The sequence below is a fragment of the Marmota flaviventris genome, chromosome 1 (genome assembly GCF_047511675.1).
Source record: "Marmota flaviventris isolate mMarFla1 chromosome 1, mMarFla1.hap1, whole genome shotgun sequence".
Classification (NCBI taxonomy): Eukaryota; Metazoa; Chordata; class Mammalia; order Rodentia; family Sciuridae; genus Marmota; species Marmota flaviventris.
In genome coordinates, this window is record NC_092498.1 from 24,058,297 (window position 1) to 24,078,725 (window position 20,429).

Consider the following 20,429-nt stretch of genomic DNA (forward strand, 5'->3'; position numbering starts at 1 on the left):
AGGCTCCCAAATGGTCCTTCTCATGAAAGTATTAAAGAGACAATCTCTTTTACTGTGTATTATATAAAATGCTATATTGTAAATGCAAAATTACACGTTTCTAACAGCTAGGTTCAGTTCATAATGATCCATGAATTTTCACTTTTTTTTTGGAGGTGCTGTGGATTGAACCCAGGACTTCACGCACCCTACAGGCAAGCGGTCAACACTGAGTCATATCCTTAGCCCCTGTGGATTTTAATTGTTACAATTAAAATACACAGTATAAGGGCTGGGGTTGTGGCTCAATGATAGAGCGCTCGCTTAGCGCATACGAGGCCCTGGGTTGGATCCTCAGCACCACATAAACATAAATAAATAAAATAAGGGTGTTGTGTCCAACTACAACTAAAAAAAAACAGCATAAGATACCCCCCCAAATTGTCAAAGCATGATGTTAAAAACACTTAATACAATGTTATAGACATAGAGGCTACTTCTTCATCTTCTGAATCCTCAGCTCTCCCTCACCTAGTCATCTAGGTATTTAAACAGATATAGACAGAATCCTCTTTCTTACCTCTCCATCAGCCACAGCAGAATAATTCACTTGGGCAACAGTGACTGTGGTTGGCAGTTCTGAAGCATCAGCCAATGTGGCCACTGTTGCCCCTGTACCAACCTAAGGAAAAACACGGGAACTGATATCAGTGATTAGACCCTCTGCCTTGTCTCTCCTCAGGAACTAAGATGCATTGAACCCCAAATTCAGCAGATAATGATTAATATGTAATTGTGATATAAAATCAGCTACTAAACTATTTCTGAGACTCATATGAGTTTCAGAAATTTATTTCAACCAAATAGATCAGTATTAGAAGAGCTATTACATGTCTAATCAGTGGCCAGAGCTAGTCAACTGGTTTCTTACTCTCATCCCAACCTGAAATTTAGAAGTTCCCCTCCTGTCAATAAATTGGGTTTGCCACAGAAGAGGTAATTCAGAAGGAATATTCCCTGGCCACTGATAGTGAAACAGTAAAAAAGAAGCCACTTTAAAGGGTTTTATTTTGGAAATGTCCAGGAAAGCTACTCATAGCTCTGAACTGAGTAAAATGAAAACAATTTAAAATACTGTTTAAAAGTCAATTTTAGCCAGGAGAGAGATCTAGGGGAGGTGTATGAAGCTTATACAAGAGTTTGCACAAGAAAACTTCCTGCAGTCTGGGGAAGGTGTCCAGTGACCCACCTCTCTGGTAACCATTAGGTTTACTCACCTGGATGAGTGAGACAGTGCCGTCAGGGTTGCTAAAGGTCTGCACTACAGTCTGTGATGGTACAAGATGGGCTATACTGTGTGTGGTAGTAGCCTGTGTTTGTTGATCTTCAAAAGCATATAAAAGATCCTCCCGCCCATGCTGTTTATAACAGTTTTTAACTATGGTCCTTAGTGCTTGTGTCCATGAAACCTGTCACCAAAAGACCAGAAAAGCACATTAAACCACAAAGTACCATAGTATCTAAACCCAATAATGCAGCTGCTTATGTTTCAAACCAAATCAAATCTTATGCAGAGTAAACTGTTTTAGGATTATTTCCCACAGACTGATTCTGGAATAAGCAAACTGAGCACCAAATATTAAAGGAGGTTTCCCAATGATTTCCTTCCTGGTGAAAGTCTAATTTAGCTTTTGGGTTTTATACCCTATTCCAAACTAAGGCCAAACTCTTATTAAACTTCTGACAAAGAAACATTATTCTAGTCAAGAATCATATATTAAGATTCTCAGTAAACTTCAAAGTTAAATTTAAAAAAATGCAGAAAAATAGGGATGTTATCTATTATCTAGTTTAGTCTTTCTTCTCAAAGTTTTGTTATTAGTAGGCTCACTTGGAAAAGTTCATCTCTCTCTAATTCATACTTGTATTTTTCAACAGTGATTCTTACTAATATTTCTATGTCTTCAAGTGATTAATATTTTCACTTTAAGTTTCTTGGGTTTTCCCAAGCACCTCATAAAATTAAAGCTGCTTCAAAAGGCAACTAAGAAGACAAAATATAAATTCATGGACCCATCCTGGACTTTTTATAGGGAAGAAATGACAAATGAGCAATGTTATAAAATCAGTGACCAGTGAACTTCTTGGGAGGGATAGGTCTATTACACAAATGTTTTTAGACGTTTTAGAAATAGTAATGACAAAATTTGAGGTGATTAATTCAGAGTGGAAAAACAATGGGTAACTCAGGCTGAGGAATGCTCACCCTCTGCTTTTGCTCTTCTGTGCGGACGTCACTCCGGACATTTGCCCATGGGATATCTTCAGGCCACCAGATAGGCTTGCAGCTTTCTTTCCCCCAGCCTGGTTTTCCCCGACCTGTGGAGTACTTGAGCATCTCTGGGATAAATGCCCGAAGCTGGGCCTGAAAGAGAAGAGTGTAATCATTAGTATTCATGAAAGCCATCTCAGGTATGTCCATGTCCCCTAACAAATTCTAAGATTATGAAACCTTCCTCCAAGGTCCCAAATAATTTCTAATGTTAGTGCTGAGAACACCCTGTTTTCCACAGGTTACTACGTTTCATGGGTGATGGAGAAGTGTAGATTTGCTGGTAAAGGGCCCCTTTTCTTTTTGTAGACCTGTTCCTAAAAGAACTAGCACATCTACCCCCAAGTTTGATTTTTGCCTCCTAGGATACTACTGGCACTACAGCTAATTTCCCTTCTGTAGTTTCCACGTACTTGAAGATGTCCAAGTCAAGCTGTTTTAAACATTGTTCTGGAGTTGGTAATTAACGCAATTAGATACGAGAGGAGTTAGAAGTGAGGAGCAGATCAAATCATCATTATTTGTAGATGAAATGACTGAATCGCTCCAGAGAATCAAATGAAAAACTACTACAAATATCAGAGAATTCAGTTTGGTAGTTGATTATAAAACACATGAAAATAAACAGACTTTCTACTTAATAAAGGGGGGAAAATACCCTAAAACTCTTCTAAAAAGCTAGGCCACTGTGAGTCTTATCTATAGATACAATGAAGCTTGCATGATTTTTTTTTCTTTCTTTTGTTTTTGTGGTACTGGGGATTGAACCCAGAGGTGCTCTATCACTGAGCTACATTCCCAGCCCTTTTAATTTTTTATTTTAAGACAGGGTCTTGCTAAGTTGTACAGGCCAGCCCTCCTTTTGCTATTCTCCTGTCTCACTCTCTGAATCCTTGGGATCATATATGTGTGTCACCACACCCAGTTGCTTGGATGATTTTTAAATACATTATGGACATCAATCAGATTTTTAAAAATTTTGTTTTTTCAGTGCTGAGGAATGAACCCAGGCCCTGGGGATTGATTGAACACAGGGTCTTGTGTATTCTAGGCAATTTCTTTACCACCAAGCTATACCTCTAGACCCATTAAGACTTTATTTTACAATTGAATTCAGACCAAACAGGTTTTAAACCACAGAGACAACTACCATTCTTCTTCTTATTTGTTTTAAAAAATATTTTTAAAATTGCCAATGGGCCTTTATTTATTCATATGTAGTGCTGAGAATTGAACCCAGTGCCTCACATATACCTAGGCAAGCACTCTACCACTGAGCCACAACCCCAGTCCTGCCATTCTTCTTTATTTCTTGCACTTTGAACACACTCTGGGTGTGTGCTGAGGAGGGGGGGTTTGCTTTGTGAATATTCTTCATAATTGATAATGAGTTTTGGCAAGAAAAGCAGTTCCTCAACTTATGAGCTTAGAATTCCTCCAAGACCTACTGCTCCCCTTTTGACCCGGTGGTCTACAGCACTGCACAGAGAAGTAACATCCTACATCTTCCAAAGACATGTCTGCACTATCTCTGCAGCACACAACCAAAGAGAAAGGACATTCTGAACAATGAGTCAGACTCAAGGACCTGGCTATAGCTATAAAACCAAAAAATAAACAAACAAATGAACAAAAATACTTAAGTATTAATGAGAGAGGAGTATGGTAGCCTTTAATATTAAAGATCTTATTTAACTATTCCATATTCTTATAACAAATACCAGGTATTATTTTACTAAGAACATGACACAAATTGTTATGTAATAGGGATGAACCATGAACCAAATCAGTAATATTTATCTAATAAAGACAGGTCTAATGGGCAGTATTTATACTGTAAATTCCTCTACGGAGCTTGCCATTTCATTCCCTCCCAGATAGTCTCCTGCCTACAGGATATGATATCATATACTCCATATATATTTGGCTCTGCGGCATTGGGCAGCAGACTAATAGAAAAGTATCCATTTGCAAACCCATGCTATCAGCTGGCTCATGAGGTCATTTACCCAGTTATTTTAAGAAAGTGCATCTCAAAGTCATTTTTCCCCTATCCTGATTTCTTGGGAGTGCTCCTTTTTTAGCTTTAGATACTCAGTGCAGAAAAAGGATTAGTCCTTATATTTCTTCATAAACAAAAGAACAGCTTTCTCAAATGCATAAATTAAATAAACTGATACCACAGATTTTTAAAAGTTCCCCTTTATTTTAATCCTATTACTAGGCTTCAAAAAGGAGAATCCTTTATATCATACCTAGGTGAGTCTGGAGAAAATGAAAAGTGAAGGATAACTAAATCTAAATTAATAAAATTCTAAAGTTTTCAGAAAGAATGTGTTGTGGAGGACAGAAGGTTGACAACCTGCTCAAATACAAGTGGAGCCCATACATTCTCTAATATGATGATCTCTCTGCTCCTGATCCCTCACATTACTTCTCTATGCTCTGAAGATCTTGGTGACTCTGACACCTGGCTATAGAGATCTTTCATACTCAGTCTTGCTTTGGTCCTCCTAATAGGCTTTCCACAGAATTTTGGTAACCCACTGGTTCCTTGACATATAGGCCTATGCCTCCTCACTTAAACCCTACTCTACCTTTTCTCCAACCACATGTCTTCTCAACTTCTCTGTTTTTGCCAGTAGAAACCCCCCTTCCCCCAGCCACCCAAGCTCAAAACTTGAAGGTTATCTTTATTGTTATCTTATTTTTAATACTCACTTAGATGCCAAGTGCAAGTCCAATTCTTTCATTTTCGAAATGTCTGTGGTGCCCATTCCTTTTTCTCTGGTTTCACCTTCACTCCCCAATTCCTACCCCAAGGATAATGTAACCAGAAAGTTGACTTTCTTGTGTAACTCAAGTTCTCCCATGTCTTTCTCTCATCCTACATATCCTTGACAGACAGTTTTCCTTAATGCTACACAGATTCAACACTCAAAAAAATTTTCATATGGCTTTAAACTACTAGCAACTACCCCTCTGTCCAGCTCCTCTTGCCCACCACAATATGGCCTCACGTTACTCTCATTCCCACAGTAGCTCTGGTCCTCTAGGCAAGTATCCATACTGTCTTATGAGCTGTTGAGCTCATTCCTGCTTCTTTGCCTTTTAATTTGCTCCTTTACTGGACTATTTCCTCATGCTACTTTTCCAATGCCAACACTCAATTTTTAATGCCCAACAAGTCCTACATTCTTCATGAGATATATACAAATTTTCAAATCAGCTCTTTTTATCAGCACAAACTCAGGAGAGTTGGCTCTGAATCCCAACTCTTTCTAAATCTTAATGTTCTCATCTGTGAAATAGTAATGATATTGACAAACATACAGGGTCAATTGCAAGGATCAATGATAACAAATATGTAGATATAGTGCACAGAATTAATAGCAGTTTTATTATCACTTCAGTCATGTCATTGTCCTCAGCAACTCCTATGGCATTCATAACTCTGTCATAAAATTTAGAACTTGACATATTAAGTCTTTTAGACACCATTTATCCTCCACATAGGTAGATCATAGTTATTTGGCAACTGACTAATATTTCTAATTTTATGAAGAGGAAAACAAATGTTCTATTTTTTTTTTAAACCAAAAGATATCTTAAACAGCAACTCTTCAAATTTTGTATGCAAAACATATAAGGTTGAGAGACATCATGATGCTAATTCAACACAATTTTTTTTTTCTTTTGCAGTATTAGGGTTCAAACCCAGGGCCTTGAGCATGCTAGGCAAGCACTTTATCACTTTCTATCACTTCAAAATAAAGACATTCTGTCCATCTACAACTACCAAAAAAAAAAAAAAAGCTAGAATCAAGGATTGGGACGGTAGCTCAGTAGTTGAATGTTTGCCTAGCATGCATAAGGTCCATGGTTCAATCCTTACCTCCACCATAAAACAAAAGAAAGAAAGAATGCTAGAACCAAGGAGGAACCGAATTAACCATGTGAATCAGTCCTTTGCATTAAGGAAACAGTTGTCACTAACCTACCCTCAATACATAGGTAGTTTAGGTGACTTGTTCTGCTGGATCCTTCAGCATTAAAAAATGTACAATGTTCATTACTAATGAAAATTTTAGAAAATGTGACTTGAGGGTAATTAGAGAAAATACAGACTAGAAAACTTCTCAAAAACATTTTATATGCTATAAATTCCTGGATGAGAAACGTTTCAAAATTCTAAGAATAAGCTAATATGAAAGGCAGGAGAAATGGAAGCAGCATGAAGGGAAGGTGACTTCCTCAGGCAGAATCGCAACAAGTAAAACAAAGGAACCAGAGTTAAATTATCTGCTAGCTTACAAGTTCTAATTTGGAGACAGACATAACTTTTCCAAGTACCAATTACCAAATATACAAAATTTGTCCCTGTATTAAAACAGGAGTTAAAAGCATTTTTTACTATAGAATTTCATTTTTCAAGTTATGCATTTTGGGGATGGAGGATTCTTTGACCTTTTTTGGTTACTGTTTTAGTACCAGGAATTGAACCCACAGGTGCTCTACCACTGAGGTATATCCCCAGCCCTTTTTATTTTGATAGTATCCTACCAAATTGCTTAGGCTGGCCTCAAACTTGTAATCCTCCTGCCTCAGCCTCCTTAGTAGCTGGGAATACAGGCATGTGCCAACATGCCTGGTAGATTCTTTTACTTTTAAAGATAATCTGACTTCATTGGAAAAGACTATTTTCTACTAAACTTTTTATTATTATTATTTTCTTCTGCTACTAGGGATTGAACACAGGGGTACTTTACCACTGAGCCATATCCTCAACCCTTTTTTATTTTGAGATAGTCTTGCTGAGTTGCTGATACTGGCTTTGAACTTGTGGTCCTTCTGCCTTAGGCTCCTGAGTCTCTGGGGTTGCAGGTATGTGTCACTGTGTGCCTGGCTCTAACAGACCATTTATACACTGTCCCAAATAAATATTGTTAGGTCTAAAGAGACTATTATAAGGGAAAAATGAGCTGTCTAGTATAGAAAGAGTTAAGTGATTTCTTTCTAGAATTCAGCATTATGTCCTCATTACCAGTTGGATTAATTATTTGTCCTAGAGTTTTGGAAACCAAAGCTCCTCAATGTGCTTGTTAAGGAAGGTCTGTCTTTAATCCACAGGGAGACAATCAACAGGAACAGCCAAGATAAAGCCTAACCTCTCCCATTGTCCTTTAATTGGGCTGGAACAAGCTTTTCTGGGTGCTTTCACTCTGATTTAGAGCTATATATAGGCCTAAAGTGCCCCAGTCTGGTTAATAAACCAACCCAAACCAGTAAAAAGTAGAAAATACTACTCTTTCTAAGGGCACAATCAGAAAAGAAAAGGATATCAAATTCATATGACTGGCAGTCAATAGCAAAGATGATGTGGGGACTATAAATGTTCTAAAATAAGATTTCCTAAAACTCTAAAAGCCTGGCGGTATAGCTTGCCTAGCAATGTGGTAGGTCCAGGGTTCTATCCCTAGAACCAAAAGAAAAAAGAAAAGCCTAACAATTATTACTATGTTAGAAATCTGCCACTTGCAAATTCAGTTAATTCTTTGCTTCTCCTCTCATACCCTCTATCTTTGCTCTATTACCCCCAAGTCCTGGGATTTTAAGGCTCCTCAAGTCTATTTTAGGTTCAATTACCAAGAAAAGGACTTTCAAAGCAAAATGTGTCCCAACTCTTTCTCTATTGAAGAGGTCTGTGCTCTTCCACATCTGAATGAAGTATCCATGGATTCAAGCAATTATGGATCAAAAATTTTCAGGAAGAAAAATTTCATCTGTCTGTTCTGACTTTTTTTCTTGTCATTATTCAGACTACAGTATAAATGTAGTATATAATATACAGACAACTATTTATATAGCATTTACATTGTCCTACTTATAAGTAATCAAGAGATGATTTAAAGTACATGGGAGAATGCAAATACTATGCCGTTTGATAAAAGAGATGTAAATATTAGTCAACTTTGGGTCCTGGAACAAATCCCAAATGGATACCAAGGGACAAAAGCATAATAAATTTTTAAAGAGAACACAATGCAAATCAAACAAAGTTGAAAGGTTAAGTTTTCTATAGCTTACAGGAAAATAGGAATATGAAGAAAAAGAAGGAAAACTAAAAAAATTTCAGACAATATTGTTATTTTTTTAATTTTAAAATTATGAACTTCCAGGTTGATAAACCTAATTATACTCAAATAGGCATTTTAAGGGCATTATAAATAATTTCTTAGCTCATTCTCTGCACTTATATTTGTACTATTAGTCTCTGTTCATAGAAATGACAAAGGTGGATATCCTTCTCTGATGCACTGTTTCCCTAGATTTGCCAACAGATACATTGGCTTCTCTCAATCTCATTGTCCCACAAAACACATTCCCTTAGAATATACAGGAAGAGCCAGTTTGGAAAGAAAGAGAAGTGTAACTTCAGAATGAGTAAATTCAGGGCCAGCCAAAGGAGACACTCTCATTTAGAGACTTCAGACTTCTCTCAGGTCAAAATGTCTGCCGCTTATCTTTACACCTTATCCACCTATTAAAGTACTCCCTCTTGGTAATCAAAATGCTCTTAAAGTCCTACCTTCTCTTTCAAAAAGAATCTCAGATTGGTCAGTTTCTGTTATCATGTGCGGGAGTAGCACATGATTTTGTACAAAAATGATACCGATGAAGGCACAGGCGTTCATGCCATTCACCCTCCCCAGTTCAGTCTCCTGCCAGAGGCATTATTAGGTTGATCAATAGCCTTCCTGATAGCCAAATTCTATACATTTACATAAATATATGCTGAAAAGGCAGAGTTATGTGATTAAAGAAAAACACAATGGTACCATAGTGTACAAATTTTAAAACTTGCTTTTTCCCCTCCATATTTTGTCCTAGAGATCTTCTCATAGTACAACTATAATGATCTCTTTTTAAAATTTTTTTTATTTGTTCTTTTTAGTTATACATGATAGTAGAATGTATTTTGACATATCATATACACATGAAGTATAATTTCCCATTCTTGTGATTGTACATGTTATGAAATTATATTGGTCATATATTTATATATGAACATAGGAAAGTTATGTCTGATTCATTCTACTGTCTTTCCCAATCCTCCTCCCTTCCCCCTATTCCCCCTTGTCAATTCAGTGAACCTCCACTCCCTGCCTTGCTTATTATGTGTTAGCATCCACGTGTCAGCGAGAACACTCAGCCTTTAGTTTTTTGGGAGTGGCTTACTTCACTTAGCATGATAGTCTCCAGTTCCATCCATTTACCCACAAATGCCATAATTTCATTCTTCTTTATGGCTGAGTAATATTCCATTGTGTGTGTGTGTGTGTATATATATATATATATATATATATATATCACATTTTCTTTATCTTTTCATCTGTTGAAGGGCATAGAGGTTGGTTCCATATCTTAGCTACTGTGAATTGAGCTGCTATGAACATTAATGTGGCTGCATTACTACAGTATGCTGATTTTAAGTCTTTGGGTATATGTTAAGGAGTAGGATAAATAGGTCAAATGGTTTTTCTTTTTAACAGTTGCTTAGTATCCATAGTATAGGTTTTCCATTTTATTTCATCATTCCTCTATTGATAGTTATGGTTTTTGCTCTTACAAATAGTGCTTGACCATGTCTCTTTGTGCACATGTACATCTCCTGAGGAGAAATTCAGAAACTGGACTCACTGATTGAGGGCTTTAATAACTACTGCCAGACTGTCCTCCAGAAAGACTTAGCCAATCCCATTCCCACCATACCCATTGTTTCACACCCTCCATCCCATTTTTTTTTTTTTTTTTGCCATTACCTAGATCCCCCTATACTGGGGATTGAATCCAGGACCTTTTGCAAGTGTTCCTACCACTGAGCTATATCCCACGTCCTTCCCCCACTCCCAATATCTTTTTTAGTTGTAGGTGAACACAATGCCTTTATTTTATTTATTTACTTATATGTGGTACTGAGAATTGAACCCAGTGCCTCATACATGCTAGGCAAGCACTCTACCACTGAGCCACAACCCCAACCCCTCCCCAGTCCTTTTAAGTTTTTATTTTGAAACTCTGTCTAAATTGTCCCGGCTGACCTAGGACTTGCGGTTCTCTTGCCTTAGTCTCCTGAGTACCTAGAGATTATAGGCAGGTGCCCTGTACCTGGCTATTATGAGCATTCTTATTTTGGTTCATCTGATGTGGGGGAAATGGTTTTTTTAATTTCCATTGCTAGTGAATTGAGAATATTTTTATATGTTCACTATTTTTTCTTTCTGTGCACTACTATAATGCTTTGCATATTTTTTCTAATTATCTTTTTATTAATTTGAAGGAAATATTAATCTGTCCTGGATACTAATTCTTTGCCATATAAACTGTAAATATATCCCTAGTCTGGTTGTATCCTGAATATGTAATCTATATGACTATTACCATCTTTTAGTATTACTGAATATAGCTTAATTCTTCTCTGTTTAACATACTCTATGTTCTATTTAGGAATACATCCTATGTTTTCATTTGTTACCTATATATTTTAAATCTCATCCTGCATGTGGCATGGTGTCATGTACAAAAACACTTTCTGATAATATCAGACAGTAAAAAAAACAAAAAACAAACAAACAAAAAAAACCACCTCTTTTCTAACACTGTAGCACAAGGAGGTGATTTAGCATTGTTATCCACAATAGATAAAATGAAACCTGAAGAGTTTAAACATCAGACATACTTGTATCCCATCCTCAAAGATTTTGATTTAACTGGTCTGGAGTATGGTCTAGGCACCAGGACTTTAAATTCACAGGTGATTCTATTGTGTAGCCACCTTTGAGGACAATTAAACTCAAATACTTCTTATCTAACTCTTCTTTTAATAAACTCTTTTTAATTGTGGTAAAATACATATAACATACACATAAAATTTACTGTTGTAACACATACAATTCAGTGACATTAATTGCGCTCATTGTTATATAACCATCCTCATTATCTATTTCCAGAATTGTTTCATTGTCATCCCAAACTGAAACTCTAAACCCATTAAAATATTAACTCCTCTTTTCTACTCACCTCAGCCCCTGTAACCACTATTCTACTTTTTGTGTTTACAATTTGTCAATTCTAGATACCCCATACAAGTGGAATCAGACTGCATTTTCTTTTTTTTTAATATTTACTTTTTAATTGTAGTTGGATACAATATTGTTAATTACTTAATTTACTTTTATGTGGTGCTGAGGATCAAACCCAGGGCCTTGCCTATGCTAGGCGAACACTCTACCGCTGAGCCACAACTCTAGCCCCCAGACTGCATTTTCTTTTTGTATCTCATATATTTCACTTAGCGTAATGTTTTTTACTTTTTTGTCAGAAGAGCTATGCCATGTGTAAGCTTTTTCAAAACCAAACCAGACCCTCAAAAGACCTAAAATGATAACTGGCTGAATGTTTCCTAAGTAAAACAGGTCAAGTCTGGTAGATAACTTCTTCCTAATGAAGAAAATCGCTGTGCTGTTTCTGAAGGTTTCTCTGAAACTGGTGAAGAATTACTATATTGTTGCATCATCACTCCAAGGGAATATTAAAGAACAAAGACTGCCCAGTGAGAGTAAGAGGAGGACAGAAAGTTCATGGCGGGTGGGGTACACAGGGAAGGGAGAAGGGATAGATGAATGGATTTTAGCCAGCAATACTGAGCAGGTATTTCCAGAGATGATTCTTTTATAAAATAATCTTTGCCTGGATCTCTTGAAATACAGATCCCAAGATTTACAGATTCCCAAGAACAAAAGAATCCTATAATATTCAAGTGTGGGAGAGAACAGAACTGATTTTTCATTAGCAATATCAATTCCTTGAACTCAAAACAGCCTGAGAATCAGCACTGTTGGCATCATCTGGGAACTTGCTGCAACCGCAGAATGTCAGGTCCCACTCCATACCTATGACTCCTTTGTTTATTTATTTATTTGGTACTGGGAATTGAACCAAGGGGCACTTTACCACTGAATTATATCCACAGCCCTTTTAATTTTTTGTTTTGAGACAGAGTCTCACTAAGTTGCTGAGGTTGGTCTCAAACTTGCCATCCTCCTCCTACCTCAGTGTCCTGAGTCACTGGGATTACAGGTGTGCATCACATCGCCTGGCCAATTTGCATTTAAAGAAGACTCTCCAGTGATTCCTATGCACAACGACATCTGAGAAGCTCCAATTAGCTCAAGCTCTAGGCCCTGACTGATCTGAATGATTTTAGAAAAATTTGCTGACCTGACTTTCAAAATCTCTAAAAATGGTGACTTCATTATTTCATTGTTGATGAATTCTGGAGTTATAGGACCTACCCTAAACTAATAATATCTTCTGCTAAGATTTATTTCAACCTCCTCCAATTTTTACACAGGATGGTCAGAAAGACAGGAGATAGGGGCTGAGTTCCAGCCACTATTTTTAAAGGTGCCTTAAGTTTTCGTTTTATCACAAAGAATATTACAAAGCTCTGCATGTGTGTATGTTTGTGTGTATTAACCATAAGAAAAGACTATTATCAGAATTAAGACATAAGAGTAAAGTTTTTCAGGAAACATGTTCTATTCACCAATGAAAAATTATACTTTTATCAAAAAAGGAAAAAAAAAAAAAAAAGACAAAACACCCCAATCCATACAGAGCTACTTCCTAAAAGAAGGACAGTTAGTTCTGACAGAAGTTCTGATACTCTGTTCTACGTAATTTCTATCCATGGAGGAGATGGTTTTGAGAGTCTCTGAAGCAAGTCCAGAAACTCTTTTAAAGATTAGCTGAAACATTCAACCTGGGTGGTGATCACATATAGTTTTATAGAACAAAAGAAAAAATCATTGGCAATATGAACTCTAAGTTCTATTCCTGTTTTAGTTTTAATTTGTTTCATAAATTGCTTTTGGCTGGGTGCAATGGGACATGCCTGTAATTACAGTGGCTCAGGAGGCTGAGACAGGAGGATGGTGAATTCAAAGCCAGCCTCAGCAAAAACCAAGGCACTAAGAAACTCAGTGAGACCCTGTCTCTAAATAAAATACAAAATAGGGCTGGGGATGTGGCTCAGTGGTTGGGTGCCCCTGAGTTCAATCCCCAGTACCTCCCTCCCCCAAACAAAAAACAAACAAACAAATAAATAGCTTTTTCTATTTATGCCTCAATTTTAAACCTGCAATGTATGTTATCACCTATATTGACCAACTTCATTGCTTAGAAAAATAAAAATTCTTAGTTCCTTAACTTTCCCTAATATAACATGGGTGAGAGATGGTTCAGGTTATCCAAAAGTTAATAATAATTGTATGATGCATTTTTCCTTACAAAATCTCACTTTTTTTCTTCCACTGACTTCATAAATGTAGGAAGGTATGCATTATTTCTCAGAAGATGAAAGTGAGAATCTGGGCTAACACAGTAAAATTTAGACTGTAGACTAGATCTTTGACTCTAAGTTAGTATATGATTCTTTCCAATAAACAAGCAAACTTTCTAATTTGTGAAGAATTAATGAACCACTTAACATGGGAACAATATCAACTATTGTTTACTCTCTGAATGGTTCGGAACACATCACATGATCATATATATAGAATTATATTTGTAAGTTAGGGTTATCAGCATAAACATCAGTCATCCCCATAGCATTAAGTGCAGATAAGAAAATTAACAGAGATGTCTGGTTAAACCAAGTCTACCTCTATTACAGTCCAGTTTGACAATTCTAGGATTTGATCACGTTAAGGAAATCATGAATTACCAAAATGGTCTGAAATCTAGAATTAGGTCTAGTTATAGTTATTTTGTTCTTTCTGGGTATAGCTCATAACTGAGTTCTACTTCCTTGAATCAACGAACGAACACATACACATACATACATACATACATACATACACACACACACACACACACACCATACACACATAAATATCCCCTGGAGGGTAGATTAAATTATATGCCCAGTAAAGAATTGAGGAATGTGCCTTCAAACATACGGCAGCTATTTAAGAGAAAAGCAAGGTGGGAAAAAGAGATGTTGGCATTTTTACCCTAATATTAAAAAAAAAGTAATCTTTCGGTAAAAAAAACCAGAAACATCATCAAACTTATACTTAAAAAAAAAATACAAGTTTAGCTACTGCCTGTAATCTCAGTGGCTGGGCAGGCTGAGGCAGGAGGATCGAAAGTTCAAAGCCAGCCTCAGCAATGGTGAGACACTAGGCAACTCAGTGAGACCCTGTCTCTAAATAAAATACAAAATAGGCCTGGGGTATGGCTCAGTGGTCGAATGCTCCAGAGTTCAATCGTGGGTACCTGCCCCCAAAATGCAAGTTTAATATAAAATATTAAAATACTGTTTTGCATTTCTGTGATTATAAAAGTAATTTATGCTCACTAAAGAAAGGGAAAATCATCCATAACACCACCAAGTATAAATCACTATAAATATTTTGGTGTATATCTCTTCAAAAGTTTAACACATACACCCACCTGAATACATTTTATGTACATATTTTAGAAAATGAAATTAATTAGTTTAATTCTGGGTACCCTGAGCTTAAAAAAAAAAAAAAATCTAGCTGGGCGCAGTGGTGCACACCTGTAATCCCAGCAGCTTGGGAGGCTGAGGCAGGAGGATCAAGAGTTCAAAGCCAGCCTCAGCAAAAGTGAGGTACTAAGAACTCAGTGAGACCCTGTCTCTAAATAAATACAAAGTAGGGCTGGGGGTGTGGCTCAGTGGTTGAGTGCCCCTGAGTTCAATCCCTGGTACAAAAAAAGAAAAAGAAAAAAAAAATCTAGCCATTCAAAAGAAATAAAAAGAGTCTTAACCCTCTAAAATTGCAGTATGTAAAAAATGCTATTTTATAGCCAGTTTGTTAACATAAGGTACTACAAGTATTATTCTACTGTAACAGAAAGCAAATTATCATTTTCAGTATCTAATAATTTGGTGAATAGTAAACCTCTAGTCTTTTTTGAGCTGTATTGTTCTTCCTTCCATGTAAATACTGAACACCACTATTATAATTAAACTAAACACATTGCTCCTAGATTTCCCTATTGTAAATAATTGCTGTGGAAAAACAGACACCAAGCATCTTGCTTAATTGGAGGGCACAACATGCACATTTTAAAGTTTGCTATGCAATGCCAACCTGCCCTCTAGAAAGTGTACCTGTTTACAATTCTATCAACAGTGTAACGAAGCACTTACTTCCCCATACCCTTGCCTGTCTAGGTTCACTCTATTAATAGTAAAAAGCTTTAGGATCAATTAGAATAGAGAGGTATTTAGCTTAGGTTAAGAAGTATTTTAGGAAAACAAAGCAAACAATGATAACAAAGGTTGAAGAGGAAAATTTCAGGCTGGTTTTTAAATTTTTTTCTGCTCACTCCTCCTCACTGTTTGTTTCATTTCTTAGTCATCACATACGGTGAGAAGAGAAAGGAAAATGAATGTATGATGACAAGAAACCTCCAACAGTGTCCCTCTGTTGTGACTGATGACACCAAATACCAGAGCCCCTTAGATCCACCAGAGCACCATACTCTACTGAGTGCAGTTCACAGAAATGGAAAGCAACCAAGACTCCAATGTTTTACCTCCAAAATGATAACTAAACTGAATGTTCTGTCTTCTGTGGTCATCAACCAGTTTTCATAAAAATCAGTATCTGATGATTTAGTATAATCAAAACTTTGGACTTCTTCAACTTTAAACATCAAATATAACCATGACAGAAAAAAGCACCCCTCAGAGGAAACAGTCTACCTAACAGTATTCTAAAGCAGAGGCTCAGTCAGCTTTAAAGTTAGCTAAATTTACATCTGAGGTACAGAGTTGATTCTTCACATCAGGCAAAAAAATTTGCCTTTGGTGTTCTTTACTTTAACCTATCAGAGTGGCCCTAGGATAGAGTAATAACAACCAACGAAAGGACAGTTTAAAAAAACAAAACCAAACCATTATTTAGAGATCCTTCAAGTGTCCATAGAAAGGTCTATAAACCCAACAATCAAAAATACAATTTAGCTTCATTTTTATAAAATGTGGTATTACTTCAGTGTTGCTGTTTCAAACCTAAGGAAGCAAAGTGTCATTTTGTGAGCAACATCATCAGCGTCTGTACTGAATGTACACTTCTACTCAGGGGTCTCACCTGTCACTGCACTGAATACATTTTTGCTCTGATCCTTAGGTCATTTACTAAATAGATACTAGTGTTTAGATGGTGTGTTATTTAAGGTGCTGGGCAGCTGTAATAAAGAGCAATAAAGAACAAGAACTTTAAGTCCTCACTCTCAAATTTTAGCTGGAGAGACAGACCACAAACTAGTGTGAAAATTCATGAATAAGATATTTTGGGCAGTGCAAGTGCTACCAAGACAACACTACCAGGAATGTATTTGCCAGTAACTTGGAGGGTGGGAGGGAGGAGAAACTTTGATTATATGGGATAATCAAGGAATGTTGTCTCAGGGATTTGCATAAGGAAAAGCCAATCCTGCAGTGATCTAGGAGGACAATGCTTCAGGCAAAGGGAGGAGCAAAAGCAAAAGTATGGCTTTGGGGTATATGAGGAAGACAGCCACTGTGGCTGCAGGCTTGACTGAGGGGATAAGGACAATTTGGAAAAGGTAAGATTAAAAAGGGCCTTCAAACCTTTGAATTTGATTCTAGGAACAGTGGAAAGCCACTAAAGGACTGAAACAAGTAAGTTTAAAAATAAAATCTCTATGTTGGCTACATAAGAATGAATTGCAGAACAAAGGTAGCAGTAGGGAGGATCAGTGACAACTGAAAAAGCTGACATGAGGGATGCTAACGGCTTGGCCTGGGTGCCGATGGGAACTGAGAAAAACAATCAGATTTGGGATGTGATTCAGAAATGAACTGAGCTGGGCATGGTGATACATGCCTGAAATTCCAGCAGCTTGGGAGGCTAAGGCAAGAGGATCACAAATTTGAGGCCAGCTTCAGCAATTTAGCAAGGCCCTAACCAACTTAGTGAGATCTTGCCTTAAAATAAAAATTTAAAATAACTGGGGATGTAGCTCAGTGATAAAGAACCTCTGGGTTCAATCTGTAATACAAAAAAAAAAAAAAAAAGAAAGAAAAAAAGAGAAAAGTGAATTGACATTTACCAATAAATTAATGGGGTAGGGGTAGAAAGTAGAACAGGAAAATAAGGATTATTCTTTTTTTATTTTTAATAAATGGACACACAATATCTTTATTTGTTTATTTTAATATGGTGCTGAGGATTGAACCTGTTGCCTCACATGTGTTTTACCACCTCAGCTCAAAGGATTATTCTTACCCTGGGACTTTAACAACCAGATGGATGGTGGTGTTATTAACTGATAGAGGTAACATAGGGAAGGAACAGGTTCGGAGTGGAGTGAGGGCAACCAAAGGTCCTGTTCTGAGCATGTTAGGTGCTAGACATTTCAGTGATCATAAACTAGAGTATACACAGGCTTTAGCTCTGGGACACAAAAACAGTGATCAGGAGAGAAGAGGAGAAGAGCCAGCAAAAGAGCTGGTAGGTAGCAGCCAGTAAGGCAGGAGGATATTCAGGAGAGTGAGGAGTCACAGAGACTGAGAGAAGCAGCTACTTAAGAAGGAAGGTGAAATCAACTCAGTTAAATACTGCTGGAGACTCAGTCAAAGAAAGAAAACTGAAGACTAGATTTAGCAAGACAGAAATACATTAATAAATAGACTGGAAAATGTTATAAAAAATGTTGATCTTAACCTATCACTTTTAAAACTAGAAAACCACAAAAGGGATAGCCTTCGACAAAGTTAATGAGGTATACTGATGTCTCAGAGGAAGAGGGAAAGAATGAGTGAGTCCGGTAGGTGTCCTTCCGAGTTTTGTGGGGTTTTTTTGTTTGTTTTTGGCAATATTGTTTATTTTAATATGGTATTGAGGATTGAACCGCAATCCTTAGGGTTTGAAACAAAGGCCTCAAGTGTTCTACCACTAAACTGAACTACATCTCTAGCCCTTTCCATTTTGAGACAGAATCTCCCTAAGTTGCCCAGGCTGGCCTTAAACTTTACAATTCTCCTGCCTCAGCCTCCTGAGTAGCAGGGATTACAAGTGTATGACACTCTGCCTGGAAGTTTTGTGTTCTTATTCTCTGGGGAGGGAGCTTTACTTGGCAATAATGTGGTGGTATTCAGAATTTTCACGGAAAGAAGCTCAGCTTGAGACTAAACTTGTCCCAACTGATTGTGATCACACTCTGAACAATCTCACATTCACCTGTTCAAACCAACTCCAAGCTAAGTTTTTTTTTGTGTGTGTGTGGTGCTGGGGATTGAACCCAGGGCCTTGTGCATGTGAGGCAAGCACTCTACCAACTGGGCTATATCCCCAGCCCCAAGCTAAGTTTCTTTATCAACCTAAAGGTCCCAGTGAAAGAAGAGAACTGCCAACAAAAGGAGGAGAGCAAATGATGCCCTTGTTTGGGAGCATACTTCTGGCACTACCATGTCTTCTCCAAGGCTGATACTGCCTCACCATCACACTCCAGTCTCTGAATCACCAAGGAAAAGTGATCAGAGGCCCGCCCACATGAGTGCCTCTTGCCTTTGCATCTCCTCTTCACTTCCCGCCCCTTACCTGGGTCATTTTGTCCACAGAGACTGGGATCCCATCAATGGTGAGAGGCGGCAGTTCTGAGTTAACCTCCTGTGGTGCAGGGGCGTGTTCTGCCAGAGCAGACTCCAAGTCTTCCAGGATCATGCTCTTGTACTTTCGCACCTGTAGGGAATTAACAGCAGAAGTAAACAAGATGCCCAACAACCACAGAGGACTTGTGCCAAGCAACAAGCAAGTGGGTGAAGCAGACTTCCCCAAGCTACTTCAGAGCCCTAGAAACAAACACGCCTACAACTAGCAGGTAAAAATACTCGCTGGCCCCAAAGACATCATACTAAACAGAATTAAATGAAAGATGATGAAATTACAGGTAACAACAGTGGAAAGGAACCAGTGGGAAAAGTTTTACAAAAAGACTGCTTCTCAGAAAAAAAATTATGTTTTTGCAGTCAACACAGGCCCATCACCTGTTCCAGATCTAACAGGAATGGTATTCATTATTCTGCATTTCTCAGGCCAGTTGATAAACACCTACCTGTAGAGTTAATTGAAAAATCACTTTCAAGATCTTTGAAGACTTATGTTTCTAAAACTCTAAGTAACCTGCTAAGAAACTGCTGCTATTTTCCTGCAAAACCAGATTACCACACAGGAGACTCAAGGGCACAAGAGGTTGGACTGAAGAGAATCAGGAAACAAACAAAAAAAACAGAGGCATATATTATAGCAGAGTGTCAAAAATGCCATTACCAATAAAGCTTAGGACTAGAGAGAGCCCCAGTGGTCAACCCTCCTCCCTTTTGTTACTCTGTTTTATACTGGTGAGCAAGGTGAACTTCAAAACCATCTAGCTCTAGCCCCAGTCTGAATTAGCATTGGTCTTTGACTCCATTCCTCACCATTGCCAATGAAACATCTCTCAAAGGACAGAGAATCTTGCAACAGCACAATGTACATACATGTACACCAACAGAAGGGGAGACAGACACTGGATCTTACAACCACCAGTGATTGGTTCATTCACTTAGAAGAATACCCAGGGGACTGGCTGGGGGACAACTCTGGGGATAATAAAGAAGCAAAGGAATTGTGGAAATGTGACAAGATGGGAGAAAAAATGAACTTGCTTTCAAGCCTCAAGATATTATCTTAGGATATAAAATAAAGAGAAAATGAGATTTTCCCAGAAGTTCTGATAACGTTTCAGTCCTTGGTTTTTTGCTAAGTAAACAGGACTCTGAGTCAGGATATACTTCCCTATTGATACCTCATTATGAGGATTAAAAAAGAAAGATTTCCATACTCTATCCCAAGTACCTGGAAAAGTAAATATTATTGGCTGTGTGGTCCATAACATAAGCACTACATATGTTGTCTCAATCCTTCTGGAGTTAAAGGATCCTTCAAATAGGTCTATAACTAAGAGGATGAAAGAAAAATTTACTTTAGTAAGTTTTCTTACTTTAGTCATTGTT

General features: G+C 37.5%; 1 protein-coding gene across 15 annotated transcripts in view; it reads right to left on the reverse strand.

Moving 5' to 3' along the window:
- Positions 1-20,429, reverse strand: part of Nrf1 (nuclear respiratory factor 1) — a 136,673-nt gene that overhangs the window by 41,758 nt on the left and 74,486 nt on the right. For all 15 annotated transcript variants that reach the window (XM_027950103.2, XM_027950102.2, XM_071611927.1 and 12 more), the window contains 4 exons: positions 18,976-19,116; positions 2,246-2,404; positions 1,257-1,448; positions 560-661 (listed from right to left, as the gene is read on the reverse strand). In XM_027950103.2, coding sequence (XP_027805904.1) covers positions 560-661; positions 1,257-1,448; positions 2,246-2,404; positions 18,976-19,116 — 594 coding nt within the window. The remainder of the gene's footprint in view (positions 1-559; positions 662-1,256; positions 1,449-2,245; positions 2,405-18,975; positions 19,117-20,429) is intronic.